The sequence below is a fragment of the Aythya ferina genome, assembly GCF_964211825.1.
Source record: "Aythya ferina genome assembly, chromosome: 24".
In the NCBI taxonomy this organism is placed as follows: domain Eukaryota; kingdom Metazoa; phylum Chordata; class Aves; order Anseriformes; family Anatidae; genus Aythya; species Aythya ferina.
This window is the reverse complement of record NC_140322.1, coordinates 5,585,933-5,602,033: the sequence shown is the minus strand read 5'-3', so window position 1 is coordinate 5,602,033 and position 16,101 is coordinate 5,585,933. Positions and strand designations below refer to the sequence as shown.

Here is a 16,101-nt window from a genome sequence, read left to right as displayed (position 1 = left end):
GTGGAACGTGGGTCCGTGAAGGGGCTCGGGGGGGTCTGACGGGGTCCTGGCAGGGAGCACAGAAGGGCACTGGGTGTGAAAAGCATAGTCCTGCGGCAGTGCTGCGAATAAACAGAGTTTGTGTCAATAACGCAGAGTTCAGCGCCACGCTGCCAGGGAAGGAGAGCTGAGGACAGCTTGTGCTTTCACCTATCGTGCTTGCCCAAAGCTGGGAAAAGGCAAAGTTTAATGATTAAAGTACCTAGCTGGGAACTGGAGAGATCTGGCTCCTCTGATCACCTCACCGCCCCAAACTAAGCCGAACTCTGCATGCACTTGATTTTACTGATCAGTTTCACCAAAAGCAAAATATTCTTACAGTAGTAATTGTTTTAATGACCATACTTATAATACAAATAATGAACTATTATACCTAGCAAGGAATTGCCCTAATGGCAGTTAACGCCTGAGCTAGCTCCAATCCAACATTGCTGTGCCCCCAGTAGCCCCCACCCAGGGCTGGGCCTCGTTTGCTGTTAGTGCTTGAGTGAGAGGCTTGGAAGCAAGTGAGCAGGGGGCTGGTGGTAAAACTGAGACAACACTGGAGGCTCTCAAACTGGGGCTTTGCTGGGAAATGCCAGGCACTTCAGCACGGCGTCCGTTCCGGGGTAGGAACAGATACCCCAGTGTATCGCACAGAGGCATCTCTCACGCGCTGCAGCGCTTCTGTGTGGGACAGCCCGCTGATCTGCTAGTGAAAGGTGAGTATGTTTTATTAAATATGTGGGGATGAAGCAGGGGTGCGGGAGGTGCCCCCACACGCTGCCTCTCCCATCTGGCGGGCCCAGAGCACGCAGCCGGTGCTTGGGACCCGCTGTGGGTCGTCACTCAGGGACCGGGCTGCTTCATATTTCCACGTAGGTGGTGCCCGTGAAGGTGTTTGGCAGGGAGTGCGCACATTTTGGAGGAAAAAACCACGGAAAATGGCGTTGGGGAGCAGCGGGTGGCGAGGGCCCGGCGCGGGGAGCTGCAACAACCGGGACGCGGCGGCGCCGCGCGGGGCCGGCCGCCTTCCACGGGCTGTGCGGGACGGTCCCCGGCCTCCGGTCGCCACCCCTAAGCCCACGGTCGCCATCCCCGGGCTTTGGTCGCCATCCCCGAGGCCCTCTCGCCGTCGGCGGGCGGCGCGGACCCGTCCCCGGGCCGCGGCCCCTCAGCCGGGGCCGGCCTCGCCTTCCCGGCATGCAGCGCGCCGCCCGTCCCCAGTGGGCCGCCATGTTGTCGGAGTGAAAGGCCGGGGGAGAGGCAGGCGGCGAGCGGCCTGGGGGGGGCCGAGATCCATCTTCATCCTACCGCTCCGCCCGTGAGTACCGGCACCGGAGCGGGCCCGCGGCGCGCCGCGAAGCCCAGCGGAGCCGCCGGTGGGGCCATATTGGCGGGGGGGCCGGGAGGAGCGGCGCCAGGCCGCCCCGAAGGCGAGCGGTGGCGGCGGGGCGCCCCGGCCGGCTCGGCGCCTCGGCCGGGAGTCGGGGCCGGGCCCCTTTTGTTAGCGGGGAGCGGCCCCCGGAGGGGTGGGGGGCGGCGATTCGGGGCCCGGTGTGGGTTTGGGGGGCGTTGTTTTGGGGGGGGGGCGTTGTTTTGGGGGGCCTCGTCCCTCCCCGGGGGGGCCGCGGCCCCGCTTTGTTGGCTGGGGAGGAGCTGGGGGGGGTGGGGGGGAGTTAAAGGGGAGTTGGGGGGGGGATTGGGGGGAATTGGGGGGGTTGGGGGGGGTCGGAAGGAATTAGGGGGGTTTGGGGGGAAGCTGGGGAGGTTTGGGGAGGAATTGGAAGGAATTGGGGGGGCCCTGGAGGGCCCTAACAGGCAGCGGGGACGAAGGGGAGGGAGCGAAAATCCAGACAATACTTTTGGGATGCGCTGGGTGACCCTGGGGGGGTTGTTTTTTTTTTTTTTTTTTTCGTTTTTTTTTTTTTCGTTTTTTTCTTTTTCCCCCCCTCCTTGTTTTTCTGGCTTTCTCTTAATCACAGTGTTTGGCCATTTTTAATTACACGCTTGCGATTTTTAACAGGAGATTCTTGTTTTTCGCCCCATCGGGAGAAATACTTGGTTTGTTGTTTTATTTTTATTTTTTGTTCTGTTTCGGTGCGTTTTTTTTTTTGTTTTTGTTTTTTGTTTTTTGTTTTTTTCTTTTGGTCAGTGTTTAATAACTTTGTTCTGAGCAGAGGTTTTATTAGACAGATCATGAGTAAGGAATTTCCTTTATTAAGAGTGAGGGAGGTGGGGTAAGGGGTAGAATTTATCTTACGATGTTTTAATGGTGGCTGGAGCGGTTGGGCTGGCTATCGATTTACCCACTTCCTGCTGGGTCTCCCTGGGTTTTAAGGAAAACACAAGCTTTAACGTTAAAAGTTCTTGTAGGCCACACGGCTCTCAAACAATGGGTAGGCAGCTTTAATTTCCAGCCTAACTTTCAAAAAAAAAAAAGAATAAAAATCACTGAAACCCTCTCACCTAGCCCATGATTTAACTTCCTGAAGCGCTCCTCGGGTGCTGATGTGAGTTTTTTAACGTTGCCTGGAGTTTTTGGAGGAGCGGCGGGGTCTGAGCACAAAGCTGGGCTCTCTGCGGCTCGGAGCTGCCTGGCGGGGAGACGTCGCTGCTCGCACTTCAAACTTGCTCCGTGATGTCTGCGAAGTTCTGTTGGTTGTGGAGAGTCTCATAATCTAAACTATTTGCCTCGTAATGATAACACAGAGCAGCTTATTTACATACTATGTTTTTTTTTCTGGGGAAAAGGAAAGCTGCCTGCTTCGAGTGCTTTGTAGCCGTGTTCTCTCAAAATCTCCGACTGCTCTGCCTTTGTTTGTAGATGTGTAACTTTTCACGGGGAGCTGTTTATGCAGGAGAGGTTTATTGCATATTTTTGCTAAGAGTTTGGAAATGAAAAGGGCCCTGGTAGCCATTAGCTCTTTGCAGCAGTAGGTCTTGCAGCTGCTGGGTAGCTAATGAATGTGCGTTGTGTAGGTGACTGAACGTGTTTCTGATGCTCTGTGCGCTTTGAATGACAGTATTCAGCTGTCTGCTACATTTAACATGGCATTTCTATAAAAACACATCTTGGAACTAAACTTGAACTACCCAGAATGCTCCTTTCCCCTTTGCTCCCTTTCAAAATGTCTCCTTTGCCAAGTTTTCTCTCTTGTTTAGAGCTGCCTCGTCTATATTCGACGAAAGAGGAAGCTGCTTGGAGTAGGAGTTGCCTGTGCAGAAATTCGTAGTACCTTTACCGGATCTTGTCTGAGATTGTCTGGAGGCTCAGACGACGTGATTTTTATAGCAGTGCAGTTCCTAACGAGCTGCGTGCAGATTGAACAGCCGAGGTAGCAGGGCAGCACCCGTGGTGTTAGGGACCTCATTAAGCAAATAAGCAGAAATCCAGAATTTTACGAATTTTAAGTTTGCATTTAAAAAGAACAAAACTTGCCAGGATACTTTGTGTTGGCTGAATGAGCGCCTGGTACTACAGTGGCACTCCTGCCTTGATTGAGGACCTGCCTTGTAATTTGCAAGGTGTAAACAAGGACGGCAGGCACTGGCGGTGCAGTTTGTGTCACGCGGTGTGTTCTTGGGGATTTTTTTCTCCTAGTTTTGTGGCAGCACTTCAGTCGGTGTCTTGTCCGTCGCATAAAGCGACGTGCTGCTTTCAGTGTCACGGGCGCCTTACGTGAATCCCACGTGTGCTGACGAGACCTGAGAGCACAAAATGTGGGAGTTCTGTGTGTTGGTACCTGGTGTCACGTGGAGTTGCTAGGTTAATAGAGCAACTGGCGGTGTTGTTAGGAGTCGGACGTGGCCTCGTGGCCATTCCCCTCGGTTCCAAGGGGGCTGTGCTGCTGAGCGTACGAAGCCGAAGCTGCGAGGATTTAATGTTCCCTTTTCCTTCTCCCTTTCTCTCTGTCTCGCCTCCCTCCCCTCACCCCCGTAGGTGTTGGTGGAATGAGCGTTGCGTGCGTGTTGAAGAGAAAAGCAGTGCTCTGGCAGGACTCGTTCAGCCCCCACCTGAAACAGCACGCTCAAGACACAGCTAATCCCAACATGCCTGTTGTACTGACATCTGGAGCAGGGTCCCAGGCTCAGCCGCAGCCAGCTGCAAATCAGGCACTTGCAGCGGGGACGCACTCCAGCCCTGTTCCCGGATCCATAGGAGTCGCAGGCCGCTCCCAGGACGACGCAATGGTGGATTACTTCTTTCAGAGGCAGCATGGTGAGCAGCTTGGGGGAGGAGGAAGTGGCGGAGGCGGCTATAATAACAGCAAACATCGCTGGCCTACTGGGGATAACATTCATGCAGAACATCAGGTAAAAAAAAGTTAAATGTTTCCAAACCGAGCACATGAACGCACCGGGCTTGTGATAGACGCTTTTAATGACTTTCTTTTTCTTTTAAAAAAAGCTTAAGGTGTTTTTTGTGTGGTTGGAATTACAACAGTCCTACTTCTTGTTTTCTCTTTTCAGGATTGCAGTGCCTTGCTAGCTATAAACTGAAATGTTTCTGCTCTAGACGGTGTTGAAATCCCAATCCTCTCTCTGACAGTCGAATGCATGTTTGCAAAATTTATCGTTCTCTTTATTGATTTTTTCCTTGTTTCTGTGTGTATGTGTGAACCAGTTTAGCAGTGACTGCTGCTGCTTTTCAGATCTGTTGCTGTAGTTAAATAATTCTTATGTAATGCTATTACAAAACTGCCAATGCATCTAGGTTGAGCTTTTACCATTCCCAATATCGAAAAACACAGTTCTGGACGTTGCTCGTGGTGTGTACTTCTGGTTTTCTTGCTTGTTTGTTTTGGGTTATTTTTTTTAATGTTCTAATTGGGAGGGGAAGGTGCCACCAGTGTGCTCAGCTGAACTGAGAAGAGAACAGCGCAAAGAACATCATGAAACAACAGCACTTGTACAAACCCGCCTAACTCAGGGACTTAACGTTTCTAAAAGGGTAGTGGGCCAAAACATGCCTTGGTAGTAGTGTTTACTAGAAGTCCTTTCAGTAGTTGCATTGTCAGATGTGCTGCGACTTAAGCGAGCGCATGAGTCACTCTGGCTTGCCGACTGTGACCTGTAAGTAACTCGTCAAACACAGCAGTGAGCTAAGGAGACGTGCTTCCTCTGCTGAGGGTGGCACGAGAGCAGAGCCGAGGTGTAAGCACATTTTTAAAATGTATGATTCCCACAAATCTATTCAGAGCAGCAGACACAAAGCTTTTGCAACCTTTATTAATATCTCCTGCCTCTAATTTTTAAAATAAAAATGATCAAGCCCTTGTGCCTCTGCTGTGCCTCCCCGGGGGATGTGTTGTCATCCGGACCATTTAAAAGCAAACATTGCAGGGAATTTTGCAACCTCACTGAAGTCAGTGTGTACATCAATAGAGAAGAAAGCCCAAGTGCCCTGTTAATTTGTTTTGTAAGAAAACCCATATAAAATGCTGCCGTGTGAAATAAGCAGCTGGAAGAATATTGTAGTTATTCCCTTCTGTGGAAGCATAGTGCTTAGTTAAGTTATCCTTCCACAGGAGATAACTGTTGAAATGAGATGCAGTTTTATCAGTTAACTAAGCTTTCAGACACTAAATGTACAGCTTGTTTCCAGAGACAGAGATGGAAGAGATTTGAATGTGCTTTAAGCAAAAGAAGCAATAAGCAAAAATTCTTCCTCGGTGGTTTTAACTTGTAGGTTTTAAAGTAAAAACTGTCTTGTGGTCTGATGTGGAGATGTTTAGGCAGGAGCTGCTGTTGTTTGGTTATTTGTGTAAAGATGACTTTATAAACTGAAAGATGTGTCATAAAATTCTTAGTTCTGTTTTCCTTCAACTCCAACTTTCATCTTCCTTTCTCTGAAAACCACTAAAAGCAAAGAGGACTCATGAGAGGTGGAGGGGGTGAGGTGGGGTGGACCTCGCAGGCATTACAAATTGCGCTGGCATTTGAACTCTTTTTACTGCATTCTTTTATAGTCAGGAGACTTAAAAACTCTCCCTGAAAGGATGCTACCTGTCCTCACAGTGGCTGATGTGCTGCTTTTCCTCAGCTTGGTTTTATTCAGAAGGTTCTTGAACCCAGTGATACAACCACTTGTGGCACTTACTGGGGAAAAACCAGCATGCACCAGTTTGAAGAAACTTTAAAAAACCATGCACGTAATCTTTGAAGGCAGAACAGTTCTGAGAAGATTGTCTGGGTGGAATATACCTGCAAGATTAAGCCCCAGATGCTGTGCGTGGTGCTTTCTTTTTTTTTTTTTTTTTTTTTTTGTTTCCACATGTTCTGTGACCTGATGCTTAAGCAATACTCACCCTAATGTAGTTAAGTTGAAACCGTCTGTCCTATTTCCTGGGGGTTTGTCCGTCAGCTGTAATGTATTTGCTCTTCAGTCCTGGTGTTTTGCATTCAGTGTCCATCCGTAAACCAATCTTTGTGTTTAATTTCTTCAAAGTTAGCTCTGAGATGGGGCAGTAACCCTTTGTGCTGGTGTCTTATGCTGTATACACCAGTGATTGGTCTTTTAAAGTACAAATGTCTTGCTTCAGCCTTTCTCGGGTGCCTTTTTTTCTGCAGTTCTTGTTGCTTCAGGGTTTTACTCATGGGAAGCAGAACGCAGGATACATGTAATCCTGATACTGCCATTCCTTTTGACTTTTTGGCCACCTCTGCATGTGTTTCTTAAATTATAAGTTCCTTGGAGCGGGAGCTAGTCTTATGCATACAAACTGGTTTAATTCAATCTGGGCTTAATCAGGGTAGAATTGAATTTGTCCTGCAAGAACAGAAGAAGTGGAAGGAAGTGGTGGGACGTGCAGAGAGGTGGGGCATCCTTCTGGAGGTCTGCTGGGTCCTGATTTCTTGGAGATCAGGATACATTTGTATTACTGGACACTTGATTTAAAACTTGCAAATACACTGCAACTGTAGCCCTTCTCGTTGCCTCGAAGACTGGTTAAGAAAATCAGTAGCTAAAAGATAATGGAAAGTCAGAAAAACTAATTATAGGGTAATATAGGTTAATGTTTGCCTAGAGCTTAGGACCTCGTAATTAAAGGTAGAGGGATTTTTTTTTTTAATTGTTGAATCCCAGTTTTCTTCTTTATGTATGGAGACAAGCATCTGTCCCTGTCTGTTGGTGATAATACTCCAGTGGTTTTACAAAATGATAGTATTTCATCATGTGTTATTAAATGCTTGAGTGCTATGAGTCAGAAGTTATTTACACTATCTTTGCTTTCCATTTTTTATTGTGCTGGCTGTTTCTCTCATCTGTTTGTCCTTTGACTAGCAGCTCTGAGAATTGAGCTGTGAATGTCTTTAACAGTGATGACTGAAGAAAGTGTTTTTTCTGCTCCCTAGAAAGTAGGTAATGTCCTCTTGTTGTAAACAGGAGGAAAGTTCCATTTCTTTTATATTTTATCCAAAAAGTTACCTTCCCTTTGTATTTTTGCCTTCTCCTTAAAAGGAAAAATGTTATATGGTAATAGAAAATTTAGGAATTGAAGATACTTCTGTCACTTTGCATATTTAGTTGATAGAGACACGGCCTCTGTCTAAATAGCTTGCGCTGTAAGTCCTTCAGCCTCAGCAGGAACAAAGAGGTGATGTTGAAATTTGACTTCTCCTAGACTTGAATGCCTGAACTCCTGAACAAACTTCCAGCTTTCTGCAGCTACAGGCATTTAAATTGTCAGACTCTTACATGGAGGACCCTTCTGCCAGCTGGGTCCTGGCTGCAGGACGTACGTTTTCCCCCCAGAAGCAGCCAGATAAGGCTGAGTGTCAGTGTCTGCCGGTGATTCTGAGATTCAAACCAAGGCTGTAACTCATCTGCAGTGCCTCACGACTTCAGGCTGTGTGGGCAGACTGCTCGGCTAGCTGCACTAGGGTGTTTTTATGCTGTTTGTCCTGCAGAAAATGGTTGGGGACCTGAACTTCCCTTTGCAGGGGTGAGTGGAGAGGTGCAGGGTGGTTCCTGACCACTAAGGGCCCAGCTTGGATTTGACTTGCTTATGGAAGTCGCCTGTCTTGTTAAAAATCCAGCCAGCCACACATTCTCCTGAGGGAACTGAACAGGCAGTCGAGACGCTCAGCTGGGAGAAGTTATCAACACCGAGCAGGCTTTTAGGGAAATTGGGTGGGTTTTCTTGGATGGGGTCTCCTGTGGCTTGTTTGCGTGCGTGCATGTTCTTGAACTGGAGCAAAGAGAGTTTCTCTGGTGGTGGTCCCTCCTGAATTGCAGTAAATGGATATACTTAGACTGTCTGAATTGCAGTTAGAGTAATATGGGAGTTGCTTAGTAGAAGCAAATGATTTGAGGGATTAACTTTCTTTGAGAGCATGTTTAATTAATAATTTGAGACAATAGAACTCTGCAGGGATCATCTTCTTGAATGCGGGGAATTTTTCACATGCAGTTGGTGAAGAATAGTGAGAGCAACACGGCTGGAACCGGGTTTTCTGCTCGGATTTGCCCTCTGGCAACGTGGCTGCAGCTTCTGAACTGAGAAGTTGCATTGGAGTGGAGACAGAAGGTGATTCTGGCAGCAGCCCTCATAGAGCACAGCTATGCCAGCTGTGGTGCTGTGCAAACGTCTGGATGTGGTGGCACCTAACATTGGGGTGCCTGCTGGCTGGCACCGTTACCAGGAGATGCCTTGAAGTCGTGGCAGGACCCTCTGCAATGGTCGTGGAAGCTATGGAAGCCACAGCGTTCCTCTACAGTGAATCCCATTTAAGTGACCAGATTTTGTCATCTGTCTGTGGAAGGCACCCTTGTGGTCTAAATAATTTGGCTAACTGGATGTGCGAGAGGTGAGGGCACCCAGAGACTCCTCTGGGTGCCACAGTGCATGGCTCTGTTCCTGGGCCTTTTCTCACCTAGGTTTCATTAAGGCTGTTGAATTTGGATGCGATAGCTCCAGGTATCACAGTCAACTCGTGAGGGCCTCTCTTACATGAACGCGGGGTGACCGTGCTGCTTTGATCCCAGGTAATGCAGACCAGTGCCCTCCCGAACTGAAATGCCTGGTTTGGCTGATGTATTTCACGGTGTTCCTCTCTAGTGAAGGAGAGGGGTGTCTTGGAGGAGGGGATTCAGAGCATTTAACTGAGTTTTCTGCGTTACACTGCCCTTTGGAAACCCCTGCTGGGGTCAGGGGCATGAGTAGCTGGCCGCATTCTGTGTTTGTAGCTGGGCACTGGGAAATCCTTTCCCTGTGGGGGAGAGGGGAGTGGGAAACAACCCTGACATTTTCAGGAAGTCACTTTAAGAGTTTGTTCCCCCTGAAGCTGGGGGTCTTGCTGTCCCTGCCAGGCAGTTGCAAGCTGTCTGGCCGTAGCTGTGTTGGTGTGAGCAGCCCAGCAGTGGTGTGTCGGCTTTGTGGTCGCTTCCTTGCTGCGGCGCTAGCTCAGGAAGAGCAAGAGATTTTCACACTATTGAACTCGCAGATTTTAATGCTTCAGTAAGACTTCAGGTATTTCAGTTAATACGTGGTGCCCAAGCGTGCTTTGAAAAGAGCTTTGTTGGAGTGCAGTTTCTACTTGTTTTCTTCCTCCCCTGTATCCAGCTTTGGCTTCCACTTACCCGCTCTCTTGTGGTTTGAGTTGGTGTGGCCTATCTGGGCTTCTGCAGAGCAGGTTGTGATACCCGTAGCGTTTTTGTAAATGGGTGCCTGTTACAGAACAGAAACTTCACACAAGATGGCAGCCGAATAATCCATCCCCGGGAGTGCCGCAGTGGTAAATGTACACAGTGAAGTTTGACCACTGATCAGAAATCTCCTTAACAGAGCTGTTCCAGAGCATTGAACGCGGTGATGCTTCTGAGGACTGGTGCAGGTTTGTGTCTAGGTGGATGGTGAGAGGATTTTAAGGCTGTCTTCTCCGAATGATGTTCTTGCAGGTCTGTGAAGAACAAACTTGCCTTTGTTTGCGGATATCATGTGATGCTGCACTCCCTCTCCTCGAGTGATCTGCTCAAAGATACTGTGTTACTCCTCTTCCTTTGTTAAGGGCAACTTTTGTTCTAAGGCAGTTGTTTTTATTGGGAGCATCTGCCTTTGTTATTGTCTCGTACTGAAGCTCTGCTTTAGCCCCTGAGTCTGTAGTGGGGTAAAACTCGACTGGTTGTAACCCCCCAAATGAGTCCCTCGCCCTGCTGCAAGCAGTCAGCGTGGCAAGGAGCTGCTTGAGTCTGTTTCTGACAGCGGTACTGAGCTTGGCACCGGACTGACACCTCGCTGGGTCCCTTGTTTACACCTCTTCCCCCTCTGAACTTAAACCTCAGAAGGTGAGAGTGAAAGGAGGAGCCCTCCAGGGGTCGGACGGGGCAGCCCTCCGTGGGGTGCTGAGTGCCTGCACACAAACACCGACCTGAGCGCACGTCCCCAGGTACTGCCAGCTCCAGCGGGGCAGAATTAAGGTCGCCCCTTCTGTAATCTAATATTTTGGAGATTTGTGCCCCAACAATACGTGCCCAAGACATCAGAGGGTAACCTAAATTCCACGTTAATGAAGTGCTTCCCTCAGTGAATAAAATGTGAAGAAAAACATAATTAGCTAACTAAGCTGCGCCATGCTGAACGGCTGCCTTTCTTGCATTTATTTCTGTACCCTGAATCATTAATCATCTTGGCTACATGCCACGCAAAGCATCAGCCAATCTGTAATTTCAATAGCTTTTTGCTTCGAGTGCTAATGGTAGTAGCAATTCTAACGATGAGCCCTTTACTACAAAAATAGTAGTTAAACCACCTAATCCTGCCTAATACTTGTGACTTCACGTTCTCTCTTTACTGACTATTGTTATAGCAGAGGACTAAAAATAGTGCAGTAATCAGTTGGTGGAACAACAAATTTTAACCCTGGATCTAGCTGTTAGTGGAAAGCCTGTTGTTGAGTGTGTGCTGCTTTTCTTATTGTCAGCTGGTAAATACTTTTTTTTTTTTCCTAGGTACTATATATAGTGTGCATGCATGCAAAGCAGATTTTTTTTTAAATAACGTGCTACAAGAGCTGTTCAAACAAGACAAATGCAGGCAGTCTCCCACAGCTGAGCAAGAGACATTTGTTTCCATCTGAAATTTGTAAACCCTTGGTGATAGTTAATTTAAAAGTCTTTAACAACTTGTAAGTATATAAATCAGGTGCTACAAAGTATTTAGGCTGTTAAACCACTTGAAGTTACCTTTTTTGTTTCCCCCTGCCCTCTCTCCATTCTAAGAATGTTTTAATCAGGCAGCTGTTTGAGTATTTCTGTTTCTTGTCCTTACTGTCCTAATCCTGGCATTCGTGGAGTAATGTTTACTTTCTTGAGAAATGTTTCAGCAGAAAATAAAAGTATTTTCCCCCTCCTTACAAATTGAGCAAGACTTAAATTGTGGGAGCCTAATGAATGGAAACTTTTCAAGACACTTGCCTTTTCATACTTGCACATGAGTTAAATAAATATCCAAGAAATAATCACACTTTGAGGTTATGTGAGCACCTGTCAGGTACCTGTGCAGACTGAGAGCTTGGAATGTTATTGATCTTCTCACAGAAACAAACACACAAACACTACTCATTTTAAGAGCAGAGAAATCACAGTTTTCTCTCCTGCCAAGTACAGCAGTAAGGTGATTTCGTGTATTACTCTGCAGGAGTAGAAGAGCAAACCAAGTGGTCTCGGGACAGGGAGGAGGTCAGTGCATCAGCACTGGGCAGAGCTTAAAATACAATTTTTGGAGGGCTTCCTGCAGGCTCGCCGAGAGCACAGCAGCAAAGGCCGAGCATTTCCCATGGATTTGTGGTCCTAGGGCCCTGCCCCTGCCTCTGCCTGTGCTGTTTGCCAGGACGCTCCCGATAAGGGGCTCTGGGCAGAGTGCTCAGAGTTTAGGGCAGAGTCTGTGGGATGCCCCGGAGATCCTTCGCTTGGCTGGCAGGGCTGAGGGCAGCAGTCAGCCCTGTAATTTACTGCACATCAAAGATATTCTGGAAGCAGCCACTGGCGTGTTCCAGCACAGCCCAGTCCTGCCCTCGCAGTGCCCGGCCTCGCGAGGGTTTAGCAGATGGAGGCCTGGGTGCTTGCCTGCTGGTTGGAGGGGGAAGGAGAGCTGTGACCCGGGGCAGAGGCGAGGAGGAGTGGAGGAGCCTGGTTTAAGAAAGTGCTGGGGAAGGAGAAAGGGAGCCTTTGAAATGGGGCCGCAGAGCTTCAGGGGGAGGGGGAATGGGGAAACTGGAGTTGGGGCTTGCAGAAGCAGCCTGCTAGCTTGCTTTGGTTACCCAATGTAATGTAATTGGCTTCGTAGGAATAGATGGTTTCAATCTTCCTCAATCACCGGTGCTGCTAATAATGCAGACGTTTGGTCTCTTTAACATCGTACTACGTACAAAAATAAAAACCAATCCCTCAAGCTTCATGGTGTGCTCTTAGAGATGATTTTTATTTATTTATGGATCATTGGCAGTAACTGTCTGGGTAGTTTTCAGAGAGAAAGCTGCTTTTCCACCAAAGAACTTTTTTTACCACTATGTTGTTTTTTTTAATTCGACCCCAGTCCCTCTTACAGGGAAATGTTCCTTGCATGAGGAGAGGAAGAAGAAATCCTGTGACTCTCCATTGTGATTAAGGATGAAATTTAGCTTTTGTTAGTTTTGCAGCATGTCAGTCTCAGTGAATATGAGCTCTGTAGAAATGAGGATTCCTCAGTCTATAAGGCCAGCGTGCGATCCCCGGAGCTACCTGCAGATCCCGGAGCGTGGTGCAGCGTTACCTTTGCATTCGTATGTAAAGGTCACCTGAGGAGTCTGTAGTGCCCGTGTTTGTTTAATGTAAGGTACAGTGTTACCTTGGATTATTGACATTAATATTTACTTAAAATTACAATTCAGCTACTTTGCTGGTAGCTATCACTGCTGGGGGAAAAACACATTTCTGGAATGCATTTCTAGAAGCTGCAGTGCCATTTCTCCTGGCGCTGGAGATGGGGAAGGTAAATACACTGGTGCCCTCCTGTTAATTTGGTAGGTCCTTCAAGTCCCTGTTTAGTAATCGCGAGGACAGTTCAGGGCCCCGGTTCCTGTTAATTTAGCTGACTGCAGAATTCCTTTTGACAAGTGCCATTTAGCCCTGTGGGCCTTGTTGTTTGCTGGGTTAAATTTAACAGCAGGTTTAAGCTGGCAGCACAGCGTGCCCGCTAGGTGCTTGGCTTTCGGGTGGGTTTGCACCCAGCTTGCTGGGGGCGATGCTTCTGCAGGGAACCCGTGGACCCTGCCCGCTGCTCCTGGGGTCACAGCTCCCCAGCACTGCTTTGTGCCAGAGCTGTGCCACAGCTGGGTCTGTGACAGCGTCCTTTGGGGGCCCTGGGGACAGGGAAGAGAGCTTTGCCTGGGTTTGTGCATGCCGGGTCTGGCACCAAATGGCAGAGCGCAGCTGCTGGTTCACTGCCGCCCCCGTTTCTGCTGCGTCCATGCAGTGAAGTGCTCCAGGTACGGGCGGGGACTGGTGTCTGGGTAGTTTAGGAGTGAGGAAACGGTTGCTTTAGAGTTGTTGTCATTCAGTTTTGCAGTGATGAGGCCCTCGGATCTAATTGAGAGGGGGGAAAAAAAGAAGTGATTGCCCTGTGTGAGCTGGCTCCCTGGCAGGACGAGCTGCTCGAGGGGATGCAGAGCCCGGCGTGGGGCTGCCGGGAGGCTCTGCTGCTGCGTAGGAGGCTGAGTTTTGAAAGTGGCCATTGACCTAGAGATAAATCGGTTTGCGTTGCTGAAATCTGCAGTGGCAAAGAGTAGAAAGTGTTCTGCTTTGTCTCGTCCTCTCCAGAGCAGACGGTGGGCGTCAGCACTGTGGAAACTTGGAAGGGCCGGGGTTCCTCCATGGCCTCACGTGGCTGAGACCAAGGGGCTTTGATTCAGGGGACTGAAAACAAGAACTGGAGGTGTGACCTGGAGTGACCGTGTGCTGAGCCATGCAGCTGAATCCTGCTTCATTTTTTTTTTTTTTCAGAGCAAAGGTGAAAATGGGTTAAGAGGCTTTGGAGAGGCTGGGGTGAAGCAGCCCTGGGGTTTGCTGTAGCTCCTCAGCAGGGCACACGGTCTGGGGCATGCGAGGAAGCAGCTATGAGCTGGAGCGTGCTCCAGTGACACACTTTGGTATATTGGTGTGCATGGAAATCGCTCTCCTTGAATGAGATCCTCATTAAGTTTGAGATTTACATAATTCCTGAGCGTGCAGGCAGCGCAGCGTGAAGGTGAGGAGCGCTCCCGCGCAGTGACATCGCGTTGTAGCGCTCATTCAGGAGCTGTGCTTCTGACAGACGGCCTGAGTGGTGCTGAGCTGGCTTCAGAAGCGAGCTTGCTGGCTTTCTGTGCAACCAGAGAGTGGAAGCACTCCTCAGAGGGGGGTCAGGAGGTGTCTGTTCTGTGGGGCTGGTAAGGACGGGCACGTTGTTTCACTCCACAGAGGCACGGTGCCGCGAAGAGGCTGCCGTGGGGCTGGGAGCAGAGGCTGGATGTGTAGGATCCCTTACACGGTGGCTGTGGCAGAGGCCTGACCTCTCCTTGTGCGATTCCCGACGTTTCTCGGGGTCACCTCTTCCTGCAAGGAACCAGGTTAGCATGTCACACACAGATAGCAGGGCACTGCTTCCTTGGGCAGCTGGTTTATCTTGGCACGGCCTGCTGGACTTCTTTCAAAACTCGAGATCAGTGAGAGAACCAGAGAACCAGACTTTATGGTAATCAAATCTCGTACACAGCAGTGCTAACCTGTGAATGAGCTCTGCCTCAGTGCAGCTCCTCCTTTCCAGTGCTTGCACCATCGTGGCTCTGTCTTGCAGGTCTGTGCTCGTTCTAGGCCAGGGAGAGTTAGCAGGAATAGATCCTGGTGAGGTGCGAGGCCATCTGTGTGTTTCAGTTAGCAGAGTGCGGCCTGCCTCTTGGCATACGAAGGTGTAAGCACTCGTGGCTTTGGTCTTGAGCTCTGCTGGTCCCGAAGGTGTTTGTTCTTTGACAGGGAAATAAAGGAACTCTGCTATTTGTGCACGTCGTGTAAGAAAACAGGGTGAAGAGGTGTTGCTGTTTGATATTGTAAAAGCGGGAAAGAGGTCTTTGCAAGTGGAATAATAAGACTATATTGCAAACAAATGAATGAGATGATCAGGAGAGAGAAAGGACTGATGTGACTGAGAGGGGGCCTCGATATTGGTGGTAATGGGCTGTTAGAGCAGCCCGTACATGGAAGTCAAGACAGGAACCTGATTTAGGAAATAGTTTTATCCATAATTGGCAGGATTGATCATAGGAGTGTGACATAAATATCTGAAATGGATGATTTCTCCTGTTACCTGGTATACCTGACAGCAGACAGAGAAGCTGAAACCTTTTTTAATAGTGACTGGAGCAGCTTTGGGAAGGACGTGGTGGCAGCCCATTTTCCCCATGTATCACTTTGTGGGGAAAGCTGGGATCTGCAGGCTGTGAGGTGTTTGACAGAAGGCTTCCTTCAGACCTTCAGCAGTAAAAATAACAGTGCTCAGTTAGGTGTGCAGTCAGACCAACCAGGTGTGAAGCAGGCACTGGGCTTTCGTGGTTCTGCTTTTTGCCTTCTGCCACTCGTCTCATCTCAGCCCCTGTATCCCTCGGTGCTGCTAAACCCACTGCAGCTCTCCTGGCAGTGTTCTGTTGGAGACAAACGCGCTTCTCCACTTGGAAATGGACAAATGGTCAGCACTGTGAGGAGAGCTACCTATGCTTACTGGTCTGTAGCCCTTCAAAAACCATGACGATGTAGCAGCTGATGTTTCTCCGTGGAAGATCTTGAGCTTGCATTGGAGGTGTTCACCATTTTAGAGGTGATGGTGGTGGTAACAGTTGCACCAGCTTTAGCTTCTCTGCTACCAATCCAGCCAGCGTGGGAACGTGGCTTCCCGCTCGGATGTAAATCACGTCCTTGTGCTGCTGTAATTGGTTTGACTCGGTGATAACATGGTTTCCTACTCAGGACAAATGCTCAAACAAGACACCTCTGAAAATGTTCTTGCATCTAACACAAACAAAACAGCGATTCTAGCGTTTTCTTAAATGAATTACGTTTGGTAGAGTACA

The 16,101-nt window shown here is 48.8% G+C and overlaps 1 protein-coding gene across 10 annotated transcripts in view; it reads left to right on the top strand.

The window, feature by feature from the left end:
- Positions 1–1,217: 1,217 nt before the first annotated feature.
- The window catches only part of PUM1 (pumilio RNA binding family member 1), a 71,230-nt gene continuing 56,346 nt past the window's right edge, over positions 1,218–16,101 (top strand). For 8 of the 10 annotated variants that reach the window (XM_084497402.1, XM_084497401.1, XM_084497397.1 and 5 more), the window contains exons 1-2: positions 1,218–1,342; positions 3,962–4,335. In XM_084497402.1, the coding sequence (XP_084353528.1) occupies positions 3,973–4,335 (363 nt within the window). In that variant the 5' untranslated portion in view covers positions 1,218–1,342; positions 3,962–3,972. The remainder of the gene's footprint in view (positions 1,343–3,961; positions 4,336–16,101) is intronic. The other 2 variants (XM_084497404.1, XM_084497396.1) reach the window with 2 other exon arrangements.